Source organism: Saccopteryx leptura, chromosome 7, assembly GCF_036850995.1.
Source record: "Saccopteryx leptura isolate mSacLep1 chromosome 7, mSacLep1_pri_phased_curated, whole genome shotgun sequence".
Taxonomy (NCBI): Eukaryota; Metazoa; Chordata; class Mammalia; order Chiroptera; family Emballonuridae; genus Saccopteryx; species Saccopteryx leptura.
Genome location: NC_089509.1, coordinates 54,226,960 through 54,251,287, shown reverse-complemented (window position 1 = coordinate 54,251,287; position 24,328 = coordinate 54,226,960). Strand labels below are relative to the sequence as shown.

Here is a 24,328-nt window from a genome sequence, read left to right as displayed (position 1 = left end):
AAAATCAATACACAGTTTTGAACAACCATGCATGAAAAAGTACATGTTCTTAATTCCGCATACATTTCTGCTAATAGACCAGAGCACCAGAATTGCTTTATGTCCACTGTTTCATAATGCTAAGAAATTAAGCACACTCAAAACATTTCACATGAATGTTTTGATTAGATATATAAGGTTTCTCTTAACCAACTTCTGGGTTTCCTCTGAATTAGCTTTTTTTTTTTTCTTTTCTTTTTTTTAAAAGTAAGGTGATTTTTGTGCATAAATGCAGGAGACAAAGTATCACAATTACAAAAGATTATGTTCATTATTCATATTTATTTAGTAGTCATCACCATGAAAGCTACATAAGATAATTTTGGCCAACTGACCAACACAAGCACTGGTTCACTGCATCGTTTCAGTTTAAGATGGGAATGGTGTAATCTTGGTCATCTCAACTAAGGGAACACAGAGAACATTCAGTGTTAAATACGACACCTGTAATTAGGAAGACTTATGGTTTCACCACAGCAATTTTAAGGATGAGGTAATTTGGGGAAGAGTTGAAAAACCAACAATTAATTAAAAGTTTTCAGTGCAGTTTATTTATGCCGCAGTACATTCTTTGACACCCAGAATATTCTGTAAAAGAAACGCCTGCAACCTGTTGTCCCAACGGGTTAATGTGGTATGTAATTAATGGTACAGAAATAAAGTGTCCAGCTCTCTCTTACATTTCTTATTCTAACTTCACAGGCCCTACATCCCTTCCCTGGGATCCACGCGGTTTGGAACAAACGAGAAAAAAAAAAAGTCTGTGAAACAACCAGGAGCTTAAGGAATCATGTTTCACTAAGAAAAAGTAGAGGGGCAGCGATTAGATTAGCAAGGTGGGAAAGTGATATTGGCAGGTAAAGCGTTGGAAAGTTACAACTTGGGTTATTTTTTAACTGGCGTCCTACAAACGGCCGGCGTGTAGGTGTCTCTCTCACTAGCTTGTAAAATGAACTTCGGGTTCTGGTTAGTTGGGGAGACTCCTGAATTTGAGAACCTGACGGCGGTTCAACGACCCCTCCCCGGGGTTCCTAGGGGGCACCTTCCGGGAGTCTGACTGGGGCGAAGGCGCAGGGAAAGCACGACATTGAGGGGACGAGGGACTCGGGCCCCGAAAGCAAACACAAAGCGGCCTTGCTCCCCTTGGGCGGAAACTCCTGCGACCCCGTGCGGGGCGGGCGGGGCGGCGGTTCTCCTCGCGGAGGCAGACAACCGCGCGCACGAGGTTCGGGGCGCGCGGCGAGCGCGGCGGCCGCCGCCTCCTCCCCTCCCCGCCTTCGCCGGCGCTGCCTCCTCCCTCCGCCCGGCTCGGCCTCCCTCGCTCCCTCCCCTCGTTGCTGGCTCCCGCGGTGGCGGCGGCGGCGGGCGGGGAGGGCGTGCGCCGGCCGAGAGGTGTAGGCGGCGAGGAAAGGGAAGTTTCAAGTGGAAGGTCGCCCGTCGACCGGCGCGTCCTCCTGCTCTCCTCCGGCAGCATCATGGCGGAGCCGAGCGGTTCGCCCGTGCACGTCCAGCAGCCCCAGCAAGCGGCCCCGGTGACAGCGGCGGCGGCGGCGGCCCCGGCGGCCGCGACAGCATCGCCGGCGCCCGCGGTCCCAGCCCCGGCCCCGGCCCCGGCTCCAGCCCCGGCTCCAGCCCCGGCTCCGGCCCCGGCCCCGGCCCCGGCCCCGGCGGCGCAGGCCGTCGGCTGGCCCATCTGCAGGGACGCGTACGAGCTGCAGGAGGTTATCGGTCAGTGTAGCGGGCGGCGGGGCCGGCCCAGGCGGGGCGCCCGGGCCGGGTGGGAGGTGCGGCCGGGGGCGGGAGGGGCGCGGGATGCGGGGCTCGTCTGCACGCACGCCCGGGAGGCAGAGCGGCCGGCTTCGGGGCCTACCGGCTTCAAGTTTTTTTTTTTTTTTTTTTAATTTTAATTTATTTGTTCGTCTGTGAGCGCTGGTGCTGCAGAAGGCGGCGCGGCGGATGTGACTCGCACTGCAGACAAGCCGCATGCTGCAAACTTTTATCTCCCCGACCGCCCGGGTGGAGGAGTAGGGGCCCCGGCAACGCCGCTGCATCTCCTTCCACCCGCGCGCTGGGGCCGCAGCCCGTGGCCGGCGACCACGCGGATAGGCAGCCGCGGGAGGGGTGGGGTTGCGGGGGCTCCGCCCTGAGCTTCCAGCGCCCCCGCCTCGCGCCCCGGGGGACCCTCTGGGCGCAGCCGCGCCTCTGCCCTGGTCAGCAGCCTCTCGCTGTGGGTGAGGCGGCTACGTAGAAGTCGCGGAGGCCCAGGTTATTACTTGAGTCCGGGAGGATGCTGGCCTCCCTCCCTGACAGCCGCTGCTCCAAGCTCGCGGTGCAACCCGGCGCTCCGCGGCGCCCGGGTACCCGGCTCTCCGCGCCGAGGCGCGCCGCCTGCTGCCCAGCCCGGCCGCCTGGGGAAAGCAGGCGCTCTGGGCTCCTGCCCTGCGTGAGCGGATGCTTTCTTCTGGTACCAGGCCGAGTTGCAAGGGTGAAACTCGAGGCTTCCGGTGATCTACTCCTTGACTTCGGTGCCTTCTAGTCGGTTCACAAATATCACCTTATGTTATATTTTTAAAAACCTGGCAAAGTCGACAGGCAGAAAGACGGAGTTACTTTTCCTTGGGCCAAGCACGTGAAGGGTCAGGAGAATTGTGTTCACCCTTCACTTTTGAATCTTCTTTATTGAATCATCCTATTTGAGAGGCTTGTTAAACCCCGTTAGGGACACCCCCGGGTAAAGTGCGCCCTCAGCTTCTAACCTTACTGGCGCTGGGATGGGATTTTGCCTTGTATCTTGATAGAGAAGTACGGTGACAAAAAAGGAATTCAGAGTATTCCTCTAAAATACTGTTTTTGCTTTTCATTAAAAAAAGTTCTTCAAATCCCCACCTTTAAAAGACTTAAGACATTAGATGTTTAAATATATAAATGTATATATGAGAAAATGATGGGCAGAACAGTAACCTAGGATTTAAAAGCTTCAAATAACCTAAAATGACATCTCTACATAAAATCCTTTGAAATCCGGACCTTCCATAACTGTTGGCCAAAGAATTTCAAGGGATGAGTCTTGGTCACTGCCTGGATTAAATAACTTCAAAAATGTCTGAAAGCTTAGAATAGTCAATGAAAATCCCTTCCTTGTACCTGGCATATAAACCCCTTCATCTTTCCAGTTTTACTGCCTGCCCTCGTCCTGTTTGGCCCCTCCCATATTGTAGGTTCATGAACTGTACCTGAAATAGCTGTTAGGACACATCTGGTCTTCCATTCCTTGCTATCTTTATACATGCTCTTCTCTGTGCCCGTCTTTCTAGTGAATCTTGCTCGTGCCTTCTTCTCCTGAGGCAAAGGACTTGTGCTTCTGCCCCTCTTTTCACATACTTCATAGCATGTAACCCTATAGTTTTTATTTGTTCTACAAAATCCGAGCCTGCTATATCCTAAGCATTGTGTTAGGTGTTCCCAGTATAGAAATGAATAAAGATGGCCCTTACCCCTCTTGGAATTCAGGTATTTATGTAAATTATTCTATAGGATGTGACCCGTGAGTACTAGGAGAGCACATAGGGAGTGGCTGCTAGGAGAAAGAAGGAAGCAGGATATTCCACAAAAGCATTGAATTTGAGCCAGATTTTAGTCTGAGTAAGAGTTGGTAAGGTGCTCAGTTATTTCTTTGGCTGCATTTCCTAACCATCTGATTCCAGGGTGGTCTGATTTAACCCTGGGTCTGCAACTTGTAGGGAAAGTCCATAGAAGTTGAATGATGGTATCTATCCCATAGTTTTCCATAGGGTTAGGACCAGAATTTATTTATTTATTTATTTATTTATTTATTTATTTAATTCAGTGAGAGGAGGGGAGGCAGAGACACTTTCACAGACGCCGGGACCAGGATCCACCCAGCAAGCCCACAGGGGGGCGATGCTCTGCCCATCTGGGGCATTGCTCCATTGCTCCATTGCTCAGCAACCCAGTTCTTAGTGCCTGAGGCTGAGGTCATGGAGCCATCCTCAGGGCCTGGGGCCAACTTGCTCAGCTAGAGCCATGGCTGGGGGTTAGAGAGAAATGAGAGGGGAAGGGGTGAAGAAGCAGATGGGTGCTTCCCCTGTATGCCCTGACTGGGAATTGAACCCGGGACATCAACACGCCAGGCGGATGCTCTACCACTGAGCCAACTGGCCAGGGCCAGAAATTACTTATAATCAACTTAGATGTTTATTTTGATAATTATTAAGGTTAAAATGCAAGCTTTGTCTTTTGAAAACAAGACTTTTTTAGTTAACCAGTTTTGTGAACTAAAGAATAAAATATTAGTTTAAGTGATGGTATTAATTGCAAACCCTTTTTCAGCTTGCAGTAACAACATTGTTAATTATGGCTGATCAATTTAATACAAATGAGAAGAAATTTAGCTGATGAATTTGAGAACAGAAACACCTGCTCATTACTTCTATTCTGATTTTTTTTTTTTCATGTTCACACTGTGGGAATAGCTTCTCTATACTTCAAATTTATCTCATATTTTCTCAACTAAAGGAGGTGCCCTGTGTGGAGGACATTATGTTGAAAAATCAAATTGCTGGAAAAGGATTTTGCAAGGGCTTAGTGTTTATAGGGAATTACAAACCCATTTCTATTTAGTGTGTAATGCTTTTTGAGTAATTAAGAGTGAACTGTAGTTAAGCAGTTTTGCTTAAACATTACACACAGAAGTTAGTAGTTTAAACACTGAACCAGTTTGGACATGAATGTGGGTGGACAGTGTTTGCCTCTCCCAGCCATACAGCAGGTGACATCTGATAGGGCTCCAGCAGTGTGAACTGTGACCAGCAGGAGGCTCAGATGTGCTCCAGCAGATGGCCAAGGTGTTTGAACTTTCCAGTGTGGCAGGGAGCACTTTTTCTTCATTTCCTTGTGGATGGAGGTTGGGGCCTCAAGATTAGGAGAGAATAAATAAGTTTGCTGAAATCCAAACAAAGCAGGTTCAGTTGTCTGACTTCTGCTTTAGAAAAATAAACACAGGCTTTTGCAAGTCTAAAAATAAAGTTTTCTCTTTGTTGTACTGTTCTTGTGTTGTAAAAGATCAATGAAGAATTTGTAATGCTCTGAGGGGTAATCTGGTTCAGAAAGTTTTACATAACCTAGAAACGATGTAAAATCTGTATGTGTATATGGGAGCTTTATATTTAAAGAGGGCTGAGCAATGTGAAATTACTACATTTTTTAAAGCGATTGGTATTCTTGTCCCTGTAGTTTTCAAATATTTATGTCTTCTATACAAGTAACTGCTATTTGGAGGCTTTCTAACCTATTTATACTCTTCGGGCTCATTGATCTTTGTTTCTCACTTCTCCCTCCATCTCACCCTCAAATTCCTTCTTTAGAAGTGTAAGAGACACTCAAAGATATGCCAACTGAAAAAATAGTTTAGTTATTGGTGATGTTACTACTATCATCTTGATTTGCTAAACAAAGAGTCATGTAAATGTTGACTTGGGCATCCCTAATAGAACCAAACAACCTCAAAGAACCTTTCTGTCAAAGAGTGGTAGTCTTTGCAATATTAGTTTCTGTGTTTGAATCAGACAGTTCTAGCAAGGGCTATTATCTTTACTGACTTTCCTCAGAGACACCATAAATAGACTTGTGTCCATAGCATGTTTAATTTTCTTAGATTTTTTTGCAGTGTGTAAAAAAATCAGTCGTTTTGCACTTGATTTCTCAGTGTTGTTTCACTTTTGCTGTGGGTGGTCATTTAGAATGTTCTAGAAGTAACACCTGAATTTTCAGTCCTAGTGAACAAAAATAATTTAGTCCTCTGTTGACTTTGTTCAGTTCTCTCCTCTGAGGCTTTGTTTAACCATCAGATGCATTTTCTGTGGCCCAGGTAATAGGCGCATGGTCAAGTCTTCAAGGAACAACCACCTTTCTTTTCAGAAAGACCCACAGCAGCCCCGAGTGCTCGCGCTCTCTCTGCTCTCGGAGTTTCTGCGGAGGTCTGTGGGGCAGGGATTAGAGCTGGTTTTACAGATGTCCTGGAGGGAGCTGGGGACAGCAGGAGCCACACCGGGTCACAGTTGTTTTTGAAGGGCCGGGAGTGCGGGAGCACTGTGTGTATTCTGGTCTCTCAGGCCTTCTTCACACCCGGCTTGCTTTGCTGCTGCCCCTTGTTTGTTAGTTTGGCATTTTGTTTTTGTTTTTAACTAAAAGAGGCCTGAGATGCTTAGCCCAAGACAGGGCTTTTGATTTTCATATTATTTCTTTTTTTTTTTTGTAAAGAGAAAAATGTATCTAGAAATACCCTTTTTGTATTTTTTTAAGTCATTACGGTAAAATATACAGATATACACAGGATTTACCATTTTGACCATTTTCTAAGTGTGAAATTCAGTGGCATTAATTATGTTCACAACAGAAATGCTCCTTTAAGTGTATGCTGTTCAAATTACCATGTGGGAAAATCTTGAAGTAAAAAAAAAAACTTATGGTAGAATTATGCGATCCTTGCTTTATTTATGCATTTATTTGATTTGTGGCCGATAGCATGAAATTTCCCTGACTCTTACTGTCTTTTGTAGACTACATGTTTGATGGTATTTAAGAGTAAATTAAAGCATTGTGGGCTGTGGAGTCAGACGGCCTGGTCTATTTCATATCTTGGCAATGGCAGTCACTGGCCTTGCGACCTTGAGCAAATTACTGAGATGTGTCTGCATTCAGATTCCTCATTTGTAACATTAAGGTGATAAAAATAGGGTTGTGAGGATTGAGAGAATGTAAAGCACTTAGAACAGTGTCTGACATAGTGCGTGCTCGCAATTAGTCTTAGCCATAACTGCTGTAAACCACATTTGCTAATCAGATTCAGGTTATCAGAAGGGAACACGGTCTGTCTCTGGCAAGATTCTGGAGTGGCTTGATGAGTTTCCTCTGCTTGGTTTTTTACCAAGGAGGAGGCAGGAGGGAGAGGGTGCCCTGTAGTCTCCTCCTTCCATTCGGTGGCTAGAAGGTGGCTTTCGGGAGGAGTCAGAGGCCCAGGTGGGACCGGCTTTCCCGTGCCCCTCTGCCCCTCTGCACCTCTGCTGTGGGAGGAAGCTGGAGAGGCCTGTGGAGCTCCTGGCGATTTGGACAGCTCAGGGGTTTAGGTGCCAAATGGCCCTCTGACAAGTGGTGAGAGCATCCTGCGGGAAGGTTGCTGGGAGGAACAGCCCATTATGAAAGGGCTCTGGGAACAACCTGCTAAGACTGCACTTTTCTTCCACCTCTGAGTTTGCCCTGCGGAGGCTGCCATGCTGGCAGGAAATGCTGCTGACTAAAAGAAATGTTCATTGTCCCAGTGAGTGAAAGGACAGGGGCATTTGTTTTTAGATAAAGTCATCACTGTTGCTCCACTATCTCCTTCCCTCTCTGCTTTTTCCTCAGCCTGTAAATATTCTCCAGTCTCTCTCTCTTCATACTGAACAACAACAAAGAAGAACAGAATGAGACACTCTTACTACTCCTTCCTCCTCAAGCTACTACCTTACTTCTTTCTTTCCTCACCTAAGCCATTTCTTGGGAGAACCTCCCATTAACCTGTCAGCCCTCTGCAGCCTGGCTTCTGCCCTTCTGCTGTGAAACCACAGTTACCATCACCCTTGTGTGGCCAGAGCCATGGATACTCCTTGGCGCTCCTTGTCCCTTTTCCTCTTTCCGGGCTTCGACACCGTCTGTCCCTTCTCCGCCCCCTTTCCTGCCTGACCCTGCTCCATGATCCGCTTCTCTGTCTTGAGGCTTCACCCACCACCTGCAATGCCGACGGTCTCCCTGATCTTTGGATTGGTGTGTGGGCTTCTTTTTGTGTGTCTTTGTTCAGATATTCCACAGAATTTCATACTCAAAATTAAATTCATTGTCTCTACACTTCTGCTTCAGTCTGAATTCTTCTCTTTCAGCATACTCCATCATCCTTAAGAACCTTGGGTAGGAAACAGAAACACCTGGCTATCCTCCACTTTCCCTGTCTTCTTCCATCTCCCACGTCTAATTGGTCACCATTCCTAAATATTCTGTGTACTTGCTGTGTGCTTTGATCTGTCTCCAACTCTTCCCTTTGGCCATCACTGGTTTAGTTCAGTTCAGGCTCTTATCAGTTCTAATCTGGATTATTGTAATAACTTCCTGACCAGGTTCTTGTCTCCATTCCTGCTTCCAGCTCTAGTATGTATGGCTACCAAAGTGAGGATGCTATACAAAAATTTATCAGTTACTCCCAGACTTAAACACCTTGACTGGCTTTCCCATCATTTTAAAGATTAACTCTGAGCACAGTGTTTAAGGCCTTTTGGGAATTTGTTGCCTGCCTTTCCAGCCATACATTACCATTTCCATTCTCAGATTCCCAGCCAGTGGGAACCTTTTGCAGTTGCTGAAATGCTTCGTGCTTGCCCAGCCTGTGCTAGGAAAGTTTTCCCCTGCTTGACAAACCGTTTCACCACCCTTCCTTTCATTTTCATCTTTTTAACACAGAGCTTGTCTCACCTTTATTGAAGTAGCCTATGCTTGTGGGAAAGTGTACACCTCATAAATGTATAACTTGATGCATATTTATAAATTGAACCCACCCTGTTCTGGGCTCCCTTTTAAGACGTGGAGTAAATGATCCCTCTTCACAGAAACTGTCTCTGCCCCTCGCCTCCTTCCTCTGCCCCATTCTGTTGAGTATTTCACCCTCTGGCAAACCTCACACTGTATGAAAACTGTTTGCCTCCTTCCCCATCCTGGTGCTAGATGTTAATTCCTCCTTGAGTACAGCATGTCCTGTCTCCATACTCCACACCCTGTATTAAGTATAGAATTTGATAAGTGTTTTCTGGATGAAAATCGGAACTCTGGAGACAAATACTCCCTTCCTCCTTGTGGAATAGGAACATTTGCCTTACTTCTAAAAATTGACCTCTCTGGTTTCTGAAGATTTGATCTTGTCTGTGGCTAAAGATGATGCTTATTTTGTTGCATTTGGGCCTATCAGCTTAAAGGGCTCTGAAGAAATTAGCTCATTAATCCTTCCAGCTCAAGCATAAGCGCTTTGAGTGCTTCTACCTGCCTGTGTTGGCAGGTACGCAGGCAGGCCGTGGCCTGGCTTCCCTGAGGCCGTCTGACTGCGAGGGGGCCTCTCAGGACTAAAGGGCCAGAGCTCTTGCCACAGTTGTGGCGTCCTGCTTGAGCACCACCGCGCAGGATAGGGAAGTCCCAACACCACTTTCTTCTCCACAGCTTCCCTTTCTTGAGGGCACCCCTGAACTCTCCCTGGGTTATGTCTTTCTGTATAATCCAACCTCGGAGCACTCTGTGGGGGCTCATGCGGTGTAGAGTCAGGACAGCTGGAGAGATCCGGATACGGGTGACACCCAGGAGCAGACTGTCAGGACAGGTGGTTTTCAAAGGTTGTTATGGTGACTGTAGTTGTGTTTTTGTAAGTGACAAGGGACTGAGGGTGATAGGATTGGTGAGGGACATGCTAACACTATAGAATTGGGCCACTCCTTTTAAGTGAAAACCAATCTAATAGGTGTTATAATTCCTTTTTATTTTTGGGGAACTTCTTTTTTTTCTATTTACATAGAATTCTCCATGTAACCACATGAGATTTTACATTACCTTCTCCCCCACCTCAGGACATTTTTTTTTTAATTATACCAAAACAACTCCCCAGATGGTTGAAGTGATACGAGTGTTTCAAGTATTTCTTTTTCCTAATCTGCTATCCATCCTTCAAGTTTTTGCTACTTAAGAAGAATTCAATATATTAATTAAAAAGTCATTTCAGATCTGGCTTAACGGGGAAGCAGAGGAGAAATAGCAGCCCTTAGAGAATGGATTGGCAGTGCTTTAGCTCTGAAATTGATTTAGATAAACACTTTGGAATCTGATGTGAGTAAATGCTGATGTATTTCAAGTTTCTTCTTACTTGCCAAATAGTTATTTGAGAATAAAGTCTGGCTTTGCTTTAAAAACTTCTTGGGTATTGAGGAATTAGATGAATTGACCTTTTCTTTTTTTGAGTTATTGATTGATTTGAGAGAGAGAGGAAGAGGAAGAGGAAGGGGGAGAGAGCGGTCTACATGTCCTGTTCCACTTAGTTGTATAATACATTCATTGGTTGCTTCCCTTATGTGCCTTGACTGGAGGTTGAACCTGTAGCCTTGGTATTTGGGACGATACTCTAACTGAGCTAACTTTGGCCAGGGCTAAATTGACGTTTTAAGATGATTGTGTATTTTGACATATCAGAAAACATCATTTTAAGATAGTTTTATTTTCAAACTTCTTCCAAGTAAGTGGCATTTATTATAACTCTCAGAGGCCTAGTACTGGGGATACTCATTCAGTTCTTCCCTTAAGTGAAAACATACATTTTGGTGACATTTATAGAATTTATGTTTCCCAGCCTTTAAGCAGTACTAGAGCTGTTTACTGGAAGAATTGGTATGGTAAGTAGAGATTGATGGCCTTCTGTCATATGAATGATTGATCCTCATTTGGGGAGTATTTGAAGCTAGTGACCTGTGACAATACTGAAACTTCTCACAATCACTCTATTGATGGTTGCGGTCTTATAAGAATTTGTGATCTTGTTTTGAATTGGTAGCATTAGTTTGTGCCAGGGTTTGTAACAGGGGTATTTCATTTGTTCCTGCCCTGTTTAGTTTGGGAATTGAAAAAGGATTGTATTCTCTGGATTGGTGCCTATTGGCCTATCCTGTGTTGCTTACATTTTAATTTGAATTATCTGGTCTGTCCATTCCTCTTTCCTCCCTCTGTCCTCCTTCCTTTCTTCCTTTTTAATTGGCAATATCACCATCCCCTTTGCTTAATGGTGGGGCAACTCAAGGAAGCAAGGGAAGAGAGTGCTCAGGGGAAGGAATGATAGGTCCGTGCTGGCTTTTCCAAGTGAGGAATGATGGAAGAACATAGAGGGGATAATGAAATTTAATTTTGGAATAAACCAAAGAGAAAATCCCTTCTTGCTCCTTTGTTTTACAGCTGAAGACCCTAACAGCCTAATTTGAAATGATTTTTGTAAGGACTTCTGTGATCCAGAAGTCCTTACACCCTCAGGCCCCATGACTCCTAATTAGTTCACTATTTTCTTCTGTTTACATCACACTGCTTCCTCATTGGTGAGAAGGAAGAAGTTAGAAAAAGTATCAACACAGTGAATTTTATAACTACCATCTTAATAAAGTGAAATATATCTCTACCTGGGAATATATTTATTATGTAGATATAGTAAAAGTTTTATTTATTCATTTAGAGATGTTAAAATGATCTTTATAATATTTCTTCACCACGGCACGTTTATTTAACATGTAAACCAGATGATATATAAACATAAAATAGCGTCACTCCACCATCAGCATTTTGCCTGGTCTGTTACGATATTGTATTTTGAGTCTTTGGTTGTAACCTGTCAGTGAGGAGAGGTGTGCGCGTGGTGGAAAGTAGAAGGCAGAGGGGCAGCAAGCTGAGGGAGGGTGAAGTAGATGAACCGAGTTCTGCACGAGAGCTAGGTAGGTCCCATCTGCCAGGCCGATAACTTTAAAACACAGTGGCAACAGCATTCCTGTCAGTCTAGGTCCAAGCTGTCCTCTATGGTAGCCGCTAGCCACCTGTGGCTATTTAAATTGAAATTAATTAAAATTAAATAAATTTGGGGCAGGGAGAAGGATGAATAGGCAGAGTGATTAAGGCAGTGAAACAACTCTGTGTGATACTATAATGTGTCGTTATACATTGTCCAAACCCACAGAATGTACATCACCAAGAGTGAACCCTAATGTGAACTGTGGGCTTTGGGTCATAGTGGCGTGTCAGTGTAGGATCATCAGTTGTGACAAATGTATCACTCTGTGTGTAGGGGAGGGGATGGATAGGAAATCTCTGCTTTCCTCTCAATTTGGCTATGAACCTAAAACTGCTTTAAGACAATAAACCGTTTTAAAATAGTTATAATAAAATATAGTTCCTCCATTGCACTAGCAGCATTTCAAGTGCTCAGTAGTAACCAGTTGTGGCTGATGCAGGAACTGTGTTTTTTTTTAGTTAATTTTAAGTCTAATTCTCATTCAATAAAGTACTTTATTGAGTAGTGCAGATACAGACTATTTCTAGCACCACAAAAAGTTTTGTTAGTGCTGGACAGTCATTTCTCAGAAATGTGAAAACTGACTAAATATTACTGTGATGGCCGAAATGGCAGGAGGCCCCCTCCTGGTAACATGGTGAAGCAGGACCACTGACTTAGAAGTTCAGAAAGGCAATGCTGACCTGGCTAAAAAATAATCTTTCATTTTTACTCTGTGTTCTCTTTGAATGCTGATTTATATTTTTAGAAGAACATTCATTCTTTTTTGTGTGTGGTGAAATAGATCCCCCCCATTGTAGGAAGATAGCTTTGAGGCATGGGTTTTTATCTTACCCACTTAACTCACTCTGGGATGTTCTTGTGATTACTGTAAACAAAAGAGAATCCTTGCAAATGAAATTCAGTATTTTCATAATGATTTTCAAAATGTCACATTTCCCCCTCTTTTTAAAAAAGTTTTTCATTGATTTGAGAGAGAGGAAGGGGGGAGAGAGAGAGAAAGAGAAAGGGGGGGAAGAGAGAGAGAGAGAGAGAGAGAGAGAGAGAGAGAAAGAAGCAATTAACTTATTGTTCCACTTAGATGTTCCATTTTCAGTTGTGCATTCAATGACTGCTTCTAGTACCTGCCCTGACTGGGGTTTGAACCCATGACCTCAGTGTGCCCAGACAATGCTTTATTTACTGAGCCACCCAGCCAGGGCCGAAGTGTTACATTTCCTTAAAAAATCACTTCAGAGTCTTGGGTTGGATGTGGTAGCCAGAATCACTTCAGTGTATCTTCTTTTATGCTGTGGAAAGGGAACTGACTAGGTCTTTTTTTTTTTTTAAAATAAAGTTCCAAAAAATTGTAAAATTAATTCTACTCAGAAAAAGTAATACCTCTGTCAATTTGAGTCACTTAAACCATATGTTTTGAATTATGGTCCCTTCTTTTACTTTGGGTTTAAAACATTTCAGTATTTGAGTACTTATAGGATTCATGGTTTAGCCTAAATTATATATAACAAATAAAACATCCAGTATTCTCAGGACGTTAATAGAAATTCAAATTCAATAACCACTGTTTGGGTGGGACACGTGCTATGTTAGGGAAGGGAATTTGTGACTGAGGGTGAAAAAAAATCTGTGTGGGGAGATGAACTAGATTTCAGTTTGGGCAGTTTGGGAACAGTCTCTACTTTTTCTCATTTAGTGTCCCTTGGGTGACTGGGGCCGTAAAATATAAAGTTTTACTATGTAATCCTTTTTTATTTTTCCACATAGATGCCCTTTCAAGTTTCTGGAGCCCTAAATCCAGTGCCTGCCCTTCAACAAGGGTTGTTGTGGAAACATTTTTAACACGGCACCTTTCCTGGGCATGTGGGTGGCCGAGCTCAGGCTAGGAGAAGTGTTTCTGTGTAGTTTCACATTGTGATCATTAGGACAAACTTAGTATTTTTGGCATAAGGAGAGATCCGAGCTAGATTGTTTATCTTCACTAACGTAAATATTCATCAGTTGTTTAAAAAGTGACAGTCTTGAGGGCTAAGAGATAATGAGCCTCCCAGTACATTGGTAACCATCTTTCTGTTTCTGTGGAAACAGCAAGACTTTTTAAGGGCTATGATTTTGTGTCCTGCTCTTTAACACTCATAAGAAATAGACAATGGAGGCCGGGCCGGTTGGCTCATTGGTAGAGCATTGGCCCAGCGTGTGGATGTCCTGGGTTCAGTGGTGGGATTCAAATAATTGAACAACTGGTTCTCTGCACTAATGACCGTTTTAAGTATAAAAAAACCCCGATATACCAAAAGGTAGTTTATTATTTTATGCATTTAATACTTAAATAAGAACAATAAAAGAGGTACACAAAACTAGATTATGTTATGAGTTTTAAAATATTAATGGAAAAATATTAATACCTGAAAAAAACAATAAAACTTATTTAAAATGTTTCCATATTGCTCCTTGATTGGCATCCTCACTTGCAGTTGTCTTCGCTTTTATCTGAGCATCATTGGCTCTGTGATTTATCCTTAACCATCTTTTCACTGTAGGAGTAGGATTCTATTCTTTTACCTGTGGATGGAGTGAACATTACTACGGGTGCTTAGAATACGCAGTTGCACAGATGAGCATTAAAAAAGAGTAAGGAGCAGTGGACAGAGCATGGACTGGGACGCAGAGAATCCAGGTTCGAGACCCCGAGGTTGCCAGCTTGAGCGCGGGTTCATCTGGTTTGAGCAAGGCTCATCAGCTTGAGCCCAGGGTCACTGGCTTGAACAAGTGGTCACTAGTTCTGCTGGAGCCTCGAGGCACATATGAGAAAGCAATCAATGAACAACTAAGGAACCACAACGAAGAATTGATGTTTCTCATCTCTCTCCCTTCCTGTCTGTCTGTCTGTCTGTCCCTATTTGCCCCTCTCTCTGACTCTCCCTGTCTCTGCTACAAAAAAAAAAAGAGTAAGGAATGTAAATTTGTGATTTCCACCTTAGAGAGAACCCTGATTGCAAGTGTCGTTTTATTTTTTTTTATTTTTAATAAATATTTTTTTTTTTTCATTTTTCCGAAGCTGGAAACAGGGAGGCAGTCAAACAGACTCCTGCATGCGCCCGACCGGGATCCACCTGGCATGCCCACCAGGGGGCGATGCTCTGCCCCTCTGGGGCGTCGCTCTGTTGCATCCAGAGCCATTCTAGCGCCTGAGGCAGAGGCCACAGAGCCATCCTCAGTGCCCGGGCCATCTTTGCTCCAATGGAGCCTTGGCTATGGGAGGGGAAGAGAGAGACAGAGAGGAAGGAGAGGGGGAGGGGTGGAGAAGCAGATGGGCGCTTCTCCTGTGTGCCCTGGCCAGGAATCGAACCTGGGACTCCTGCACGCCAGGCCGACACTCTACCGCTGAGCCAACCGGACAGGGCCAATAAATAAATTTTTATTAATTTTAATGGGGTGACATCAATAAATCAGGGTACATATATTCAAAGAAAACATGTCCAGGTTATCTTGTCATTCAATTATGTTGCATACCCATCACCCAAAGTCAGATTGTCCTCTGTCACCTTCTATCTAGTTTTCTTTGTGCCCCTCTTTCTCCTTCCCTCCCCCTGCCCCCCGTAACCACCACACTCTTGTCCATGTCTCTTAGTCTTGTTTTTATGTCTCACCAATGTATGGAATCCTGCAGTTCTTGTTTTTTTCTGATTTACTTATTTCACTCCGTATAATGTTATCAAGATCCCACCATTTTGTTGTAAGTGATCTGATGTCATCATTTCTTATGGCTGAATAGTATACCATGGTGTATATGTGCCACATCTTCTTTATCCAGTCTTCTATTTTTTTTTTACAGTGATTAAAGCCTTTACGCAAACTCTTGGCCAATACAGCAAGAATTCATAAAAGAGTAGTGTCTTTAACAAGTTCACCAAGTCCAAGTTGGCCCCAACACCATGCCAAGTCCCTGATAAATGCAACCCAACCCCAGTTCAGTCTGTTAGGAGCTGTCACAAGGAGCAGGAGTCCAGGAAAGTCCACATCCAGGAAAAGTCCACATGGCACTGGAATTGTTGCCACAATTCTATACTTTGGAGCTCACGTCCAAGTCCCAATGACTGCTGCTTCTAGCTGGTAATGATTCGGGTAGACTGGAAAAGCCATCTGCAGCATGTGTGGATATGGAGCTTCTGTTCTCCTCTGCCTGGAGAGATGAGACCAGGTTGCTTTTCCCTGGAGCTCTGTGACTGTGGCTTGGTAAAGAGAACCTTGGGATACACTAAGCCGGGTGGCAAAAATAGATTCATAATAGAAGTTGGCAAAAGGGGGAAAGAGAATTCTAAATTAGGAGTAGGTCCCAGCCTGAAATATGAGTGGGGCATTGAGGTAGGAGGAATAAAGGAAACACTATATATTAAACAAAGCAGCAGAAAATAGGACTATCAACACTCACAACAGAGATCTTAGAGGGAAGAATAAAAACCTGACTATTCAGGCAAGACATAGTTAAGTGGCCCTTGTGCAAGTCATTTTAACAACTAGTTTGCCGAACTCAACAAAAAATTAGATATCAGTTCTACTGAACTGGTGCAAACTGGCTGAATCCTACCACTGCCTGGGTTCGATTCCCGGTTGGGGCACACAGGAAAAGTGATCATCTGCTTCTTTACGCCTCCTCTTCCCCCTTCTTTCTCTTTCTCTTCCTCTCCTGTAGCTATGGCTCAATTGTATCAACTGCATTGGCGCCAGGCACTGAGGATAGCTCTGTGGAGCCTCTGCCTCAGGTGCTACAAGTAGCTTGGTTGTGAGTGTGGCCTCAGATAGGCAGAGCATCGGCCTCAGAGGGAGGTTGCCGGTGAATCCTGATCAGGGAGCATGCGGAAGTCTGTCTATCTCTCCTCTGATCACTTGGAAAACAAGAGGAAAAAAGAAATAGACAATAGAGGCAGCTTTATAGCTTATATATTTACTTAAATAGCCTTAAAGGTAAAGGGGGATGGGATAGCTGATGTGCACTTGCTGCAACAGGTGCAAGTTACGGTCAGGCGCTTGTTCTGCTGTGCTCACGGATGATAGTCCCTTTAGTTTCCCATAGTAAGAGTGAATTGTTCTCAGTTTGTGTTGTTGTTTAAAAATTAAATATTCCTATGTCTCTTGAAACTCTTTAGAAGCAAGAGAGTGAAAAAAATATGAAATGTTAACTATATGAGGGATAACTGACTTTGAAATTGATCACATTAGAATTTATTCTGTATAAAGAAGTATTGTTTCCTTCAAGGGTGCATGGTGGGAGAGTGTCCAGTTATACTTTATAGCTACATTTTGAATTTTAAAAATTACCCATTTTTTATCAGCCCTCCTATGAATAAATGAGACTAATTTCCTAATGTGACATTCATTTGCTCTTAAGATATTTCCTGAACTGTTTTAAGCAGTTGTGGCTTTATGGGAATAATTACTTATATTATTAGTTGTTTAAAGTCAGTTTTATTTACAATTGTTTTTAATATATTCTGCATCACTACTTCATGGAAGTAATGAGATCATACAAGACACTGGTTTGAGATGACGATGAGCTGTTTTTCTAGAGGTAGAGATAGCAAGAGCCGACGGTGGACTGCGAGGATGGGGGGTAGAGCGGGGTTGGGGGGAGGATTCCAAGGTCAGGTCTGTAGAGCCCAGAGACAAGTCAGGAGCACTGAGCAGCAGAGGCTAGCCGAAGCTTCAGAAGACCTCAGACCTGAGCAGGAGTGAATAAGAGAGACAGAACTCAGGAGCATAACCAAGTTGTAGATTTTCTGGGGTTCAGCAAGGGGTCAAGGCAAGTAGGGACAATGTAATTTTTCCCCAGAAAGTTTTAGTGGCAGCATTTTGTTGAGGAGGGCACCTCACTTGAAGCTTTGCCTCCAGACAAGGGTGCCTCTGACATGCTGAAAGCCTAAGTTCTCTGAGTGGGGATTCTGACAGTCTCTGTATCAACTATGCATAGCTGTGTAACAAACAACCCCAAAATTTAGTGGCTTAAAATAATGACCATTTTATTTGCTTACTATTTTGTGGGTTGGCACTTTGGGCTTGGCTGGGCTAGGCAGTTCCTCTGCTCCCATGTAGGGCCAGTCCATGGCCAGCTGGGCTGGGGCAACCTGTTTAAGATGGTCTTACTTGTGTGAGTGGTGGTGGATTCTGGCTGTCAGCTGGCCCTCCCTGTCTGCTGGTTCCTCATTGTCTTTTTTGCTTGTCCTTTATTCCTTGTCTATAGCAGTGTTCCAAGACAGCTGGAGTTAGCTGCAAGGACTCTTGAGGCCGAGGCTTGGTAGTCACACAGTGCCACTCTGCCTCGTTCAGTTGGTTAGAGCACATCACAAGGCCAGCTCAGATTCAAGGGAAATTGACTTCCTCACTTGTTGGGAGGCGTGGTAGAATCACATGGCTAAGGGACAGGTTTACAGGGATGGGAGGAATTCTTACTGCCATCGTTGCAAACTCTCGATCACAGCCGCTTTATTTTGCTCAAGGTGGGTGAATATGCAGCGTTTGTCATTCACTGAACTTCTGTCTTTAACTTCTGATGGGGGAGCTAAACACCAGTGATCTTTACCCTGGTGCTTGTCATGTGGTTGACTATAGGTTTTGTAAACTAATTTGTTGTGTGAATTATCCATCAGGGTGATTTTTGCTCGAAATGTGACTTTAGAAATGTATAACTTGCTAAAAATTTAAAGATGTTAATTCCAGTGTGGCATTTGAAGGGCGAAGGGGAGTGTGTGTGTGTGTGTGTGTGTGTGTGTGTGTGTGTGTGTATGTTGCTGATCCTTTTTAGCTTTGAGGTGTTTTATTCCAGACTGACCTCCTTAAACCTCAGCACCGCGTTAAAAGTGTAGATTGTTTGCATGCGTTTGTAATATTCCTCCTGCTGTGTAGCAGTCAGCAAAGTAGTCCTATCACAGCCCTAAAAATAACATGTCAGTTTAAGGGCAGATTGGTGCGAAGACAGTTATGAATGTTTCTTTACTTTGAAGTCAGTCCAGCAATATTTTACTGCTAGTTATAGTGTCCTTAAAAAAAAAAAAGAATTGCCAGCCTATTAGAATAAAATGATGAGAAGCCTAGTAGTAGTTATTGACAGAATTTTCCCGTATTTCTATAGTCAATCATACTCTAGTGGCGGAAAGCGTAGATGGGGCGGTGCTGTGCAAGTTAAATTGCAAAGTTTCTGGTAAAAGGCCTTATAAAGTGTATGCTTTTAGATGTGGGAATAAGATTGAATGATTGAATGTGTTCTTTATAAATTTAGAGATTTAAAAGCTAAGTGACTTGCCTTTTATTTCAAAAGGGAGGAAGATCCGTACATGGATTAGAATTGAGGAGTGCCCTTTCTGTGGTTGGCCAACGCCTCTTTCTCCCGTAAGGTATAATGAGAAAAGGACGTTACCTAGACCTCTGAGTTATATACATAAGTCCAAGCTGATTTTATCTTAAACTTCCCAAATATTACACAAGTAATTTAAATGATCATCATAGAAAATGTGTATAATACAGAGGAGTAAAGAGAAATGTCATTAGCTACCTCGTCACCCAGGGCGAGATACTGTTTGAATTTTGGTGTTAGAGTGTAATTTTAAATGGGATAGGACTTTTTTCATAAGAAAAAGTAAATTGATATTTTTGGAAACTGATACTTTTTAGCATTTCCAGAACTTTCACATTTATTTTATTTAAAGTAAGAAAAATATAGCAGTCTTAGATTAATACCTGCTTAGCAAAGTGATTTGTTTCTTGTGAATTTGGTGTACACTGAGAGTCAAGCATACTTTATGATTACTGGACAGAGTATATATGTGTATTTTTCTTATACTCAAAAGTTTGCAGAATCCCAGAATACATTTACTAATGAGGCCTAACACCTCTATTACAATTTAGTATTTCTTAGAGTGTCTGTTATACTTCGCCTTTTGTGCCCTGGGTACCATGGGTCACCTTATTATGATATTTGGCACTTTACTCAGTAGAAGTTATGAGACAGGGAAGTTAAGAGTAAGTAACTCTCTTATTGTGGATACATTTGAGTTTAGTAATGACTTCTAGATTTCACACTGACCTTTCATATCAAACACAGAGCTGGCAGTGTGAGAATTTTCTAGGTTGGTTAAATGTGATCTCTTTTTTGTAGAACTAGTTATTGATTTCATGTGAATGTGGGAGAAATGAATCCCTATGAACTTAATTTGATGATTTGAATGTTGAAATTTTTGTTTTCTAAATTTCATAGTATTTTAAACAACATTGTTGTTGGCATGACTAGTCTTTATTTTATTAAAAAGTTTTAATTTTTATTCACTGAGCGGAGAGGAGAGGAGAGGAGAGGAGGCAGAGAGACAGACTCTCGCATGCGCCTTGACCAGGATCCACCTGGCAAGCCCACTAGGGAGCGATGCTCTGCCCATCTGGGGTGTTGCTCCATTGCTTAGAGATTGAGCCCTTCTTAGTGCCTGAGGTGGAGGCCATGGAGCCATTCTTAGTGCCTGGGGCCAACTTGCTCCAATCTATCCATGGCTGTGTGTGTGTGTGTGTGTGTGTGTGTGTGTGTGTGTGTGTGTGTGAAGATACGAGAGGGAGAGGTAGAGAAGCAGATGGGCGGTTTTCCTGTATGCCCTGACCAGGAATCGAACTTGAGACATCCAAACGCCAGACCAGTGTTCTACTGCTGAGCCAACTGGCCAGGGCTAATACATCTTTATTTTTTTAAGATTTTTTTACTTACTGATTTTTTGAGAAAAAAGACAGAGAGGCGAGAAATGGGAAGCATCAACTTGTGGTACTTGCTTTCTGTATATGCCTTGACTGGGCAGCCTAGATCTTTGAACCGGTGACCTTCAGCATTCCGGGTCGATGTTTGATCCACTGCACCACCACAGGTCATTAAAAAGTTTTTAAACTACAGAAAAAGCAACCCTCAATTTTTTATTTTCCAGATATTTCCCCTTTGTGGTCATTTTGGTGTGTATCCTAGACATCCTTCTGTGTATACATATACACAGATTTTTCCAAAATATTATTTTACATGTAATGTGGTAGCTAGGCATATGATTCTACAACTTACATAAACTTTACTTCTACAGAGTAATATATATTATGTATATATTTTACTTCTTTGTATTTCTGAATATATTTGTAGTAAAATATACACATTACAGATACTCACAGTTACCACTCTAGGCCATTTCTCATAGATCCACTTCATTAAAAACTATGCCAGTTTATTTCTTTTCTGGGCCCACCTCTTGAAGGTACTTGAATCCTTTATTGATTAACTGATTGGTGCCTCCAGGTTTCCCTGTTTCTGTGAGACAGTATCCAGAAGGAGGATTGCAGGGAGAAACGCTATTGCATTTGTAGTTTTGAGGGATACTGTGAAGATTTCCTCCAATTTATTTTGCTAATTGTCTTCTTAGTTGTTCCCGTTTCTGCCTTCAAGGTAAAAGGGAATTAGACTGAGAGGGCATCTTGCCTTACTCCCTCCTTGACCCAGACCTAAAAGATCTGAGACTGTGAAGAGAAAGTGGATGGGGTGAGGTCTTCGTGGATTGGAAAAAAGAAGAATTATCATCTGAGTTTAGGAAATGAAAGTTGCATCATTTTATGGACCCGAAATATGAAATGTCATGAAATTTAAAACTGTGAACAAATTTATGGAAAGTTTTTTCTGAATTGGTGAGAAGTCTAGAGTGTACAATTAAGAAACTTGAATAATATAGCCTTTTGGTTGCAAGGACCAAGGACTTACTAAAATTCCCCACAAGTAGATAGGGCATTTCTTATAAAGATGGATGTGGGGCTAGGAAGGCAGGAATCACATCCTTAATCCTAGATTTCACAGCAGCCCTGGAAATACTGAGCATCTAGGTCTTCGGAAATTGCAGTCAATTGTGTTTTCATGAACCCTGGAAATGAATGAGACCTCAGCAGCGGGAATTGTCACCTCATACCTGGGTCCTCTGACCTGGATGTGACCTAGCCAGTCGGTGTGCGTGCGTCTACCTTTGTTCATAGCTACCTGTTCATCTCCTTCTATCCTGTAGTTTCTGCTGAGTCAGAATTTTGGCTCATTCAGAGCCTTTATGGCCCTTACAGTTTTCACTCTCTTCCTCTTCTCCTTTTAGTCATAGCTACAGGTGCTAATAGCTGTATTCTCTCTCTGTTTCACGATTTTAATCTCAAAGATTGAGAATCCAGTGTTTACCAGGGTTCCCTCTATAGGACACCTGCCAACCTGTGAACTGCTGCCCTGAGCCTGAGTGCTGTCCTCCTATAAGGGTTGTTAAGGGTATATGTAACATGGAAAGCTCTTGCCTGCGAAGGGGACTTGAGTGTGTGGTAGGTACTACAAGTTAGTATTTATGTAATGTTACGCTTAGGTAAGGATCCTATCCAAAATGTAGCTTGTTGCTAAAAATATTTATACTTATGAGCTGCTTAAAAAGCAGTTCTTTCTTTAAAGTCAAGTAAATACTTCCCTGGGAAGCATCCTCCCTTTTCCGTATGGAGTGTAAATTGGGAAAATCTGTGCCCTGTCTCAGTTGTAAAATATCTTCAATTCTGAAATACTGATGCCCAGATTATAAAATATGGTTGTTCCTTTCTGCTGGACTTAAAAGTACTATGAAATAGTTCATTCAGTTTATGTGATGATGATGAAGTTCTGAAATATATACCTGGAACCCGCTACAACTCATTTTCTTCTTATGTGAATAGGTTTATCCCAGATGTGTCTTCTCGGGTGTGTATTGGGTAGAGGATGGGGTCCTCCCCGATTTCCTTAGGTGTTTGGCACTTCGTTGCTTCAGAGATGAGAGGTTGTTGATATTTCTCTGGAAGATTTCTCCTGTTTTTCTTCCTCAGAGTCATAGTCAGTACACGCCCCCCACCCCCTTTTTTCCCTCTGTTCTCCCTCCTCAACCCCTGTCTGCTTCTCTTTCAGATGAATGGCTAGTGGATTGAATGATTCAGTGACTCTTGAATTCTTGAGTCCTTAACTTTGGTGTCTGTGTCCCTCAGCATCTCAAAGGCCAGTTTCCCTGTTATTTTTAAAAATGGGAACCATGCTCATAAAATGCTGTTTTAGTTTGGTTTCAGATCACTTGAGATGTAACCTGATTTGAGAGGCATCATTTAAGCTCCTGTTTACCAGAAAGTTTTGATTATCATTTTGTAGGAACTTTTGTTAGGTAAAAGGAAGATGAACAACATATTTGCCTTCGGAAAAGACAACCAAATGGTCTTATTTCATTTTGGAAAGTTTCTTCTGGTGGTCTTGAATTCTGTTTTAATCTGCTTTAAAAAAATCTTTTAGCGCATAAGCAAAATTAAATATTGTTTTATTGAAGTGCAATACTTTATTATTTAGAAGAAAAATCTTGTAATTACATTTTAGCAAGGATTTGTATAATTTAAAGCTTTTATTTGACAGCCTGATTTTAGCTGATAGGCATGTTAATCTCTATTTGATTGCTTTGGTTGGGAGTTGAAAATGACCTAGGGCCTACCTCACAGTGCGTTCATAAATGTGCCTTATTTTATAGGTTTTCATTGTGTGAAATAATAAAGTAAATTTTCCTGCATTTCTAGTATAGATTTGAATGTTTGTCTGATTACCAGGTTTAAAGAAAAAGTTAACCGTTTTTCCTTTGGGCTATATGTCCCCTTGCTTCCTTTTTCTCTAAATGCTGGAGTGTGTGTGTGTGTGTGTGTGTGTGTGTGTGGTGTGGTGTGTGTAGCGAATTGCCCTTTTATCAGTACTTTGTAGCATGATAGTGCTTTAGGAAAGAGAATTTTCTTGTTTTATAAGAATTTCCCCTTCTTTTCTACTTAGGTTTAATTTTCATTACACTTTTTTCTTTCTCCCTTTGGAAGTACCAAAGGGTGTGTAAGAATGATTACATATATTATATACAACTATTTATTATCATTTTTATGTGTGTAGAATCAAAAGTTATATTTGTATAAAATTATATATGACCAAAGAAAATTTATAAGTTATTTGACTCTTGGGGGAGAATTTCATTATATATTTTGAGAGATAGTAATCTTTGGGGAAAAAATTTAGAATTGAAATTCTGGGGAGGGGGTTTCCTCTGTAACAGGAAGATTGGAGGACAGGTAAAGGTGATTCAAGCCGACAGGATGATTCTGTGCCAAGGACTGAACCGAGTACTTCCCATCCTTTATGTCTCATCCTTACCTCCTTCCTACCTGGATTGGTATGATCGTCTCAGTTTTACAAATTAGGAAGCAGATGTGGATGATCACATAATCTTTTGAAGGTCACACACACCTGGATCTGAGCCCAGTGATGTCTGGTCACAAAGTCCCTGCTCTTTCCAAGGTTCTCTTTGCCTCTTCTGCTTTTGCTATCTGATCTGCCTTTAGGATTCTCAAGCTGTCCAGGTGAGGAGTTAATTTCTAGAAGAAGACGCACAATTTTTAAAGCAGCATCGTGTGGTAGTTAGAGCTGAAACTTGCACATCAGGCTGACCTGGGCATGGATCCCTTTGGTGTTACAGACCAGCTTTGTGACTGAGCCAGTTTCTTGGCCTCATTGTGCTTTGTGGCATTTCATCATTAAAATGTATATTTTCCACACCAGTGGACCTTTCCATTGGTATAGATAAGTGACTATTCACTGACTTA

The 24,328-nt window shown here is 42.8% G+C and overlaps 1 protein-coding gene across 3 annotated transcripts in view; it reads left to right on the top strand.

Annotated features, from left to right (window-relative positions):
- Nucleotides 1-1,375: 1,375 nt before the first annotated feature.
- Nucleotides 1,376-24,328, top strand: part of STK39 (serine/threonine kinase 39) — a 323,837-nt gene continuing 300,884 nt past the window's right edge. The window contains exons 1-2 of one of the 3 annotated variants that reach the window (XM_066346005.1): nt 1,376-1,654; nt 1,697-1,767. In XM_066346005.1, coding sequence (XP_066202102.1) covers nt 1,515-1,654; nt 1,697-1,767 — 211 coding nt within the window. In that variant the 5' untranslated portion in view covers nt 1,376-1,514. Of the gene's footprint in view, nt 1,768-24,328 lie in introns of all 3 variants that reach the window. The other 2 variants (XM_066346004.1, XM_066346003.1) reach the window with 2 other exon arrangements.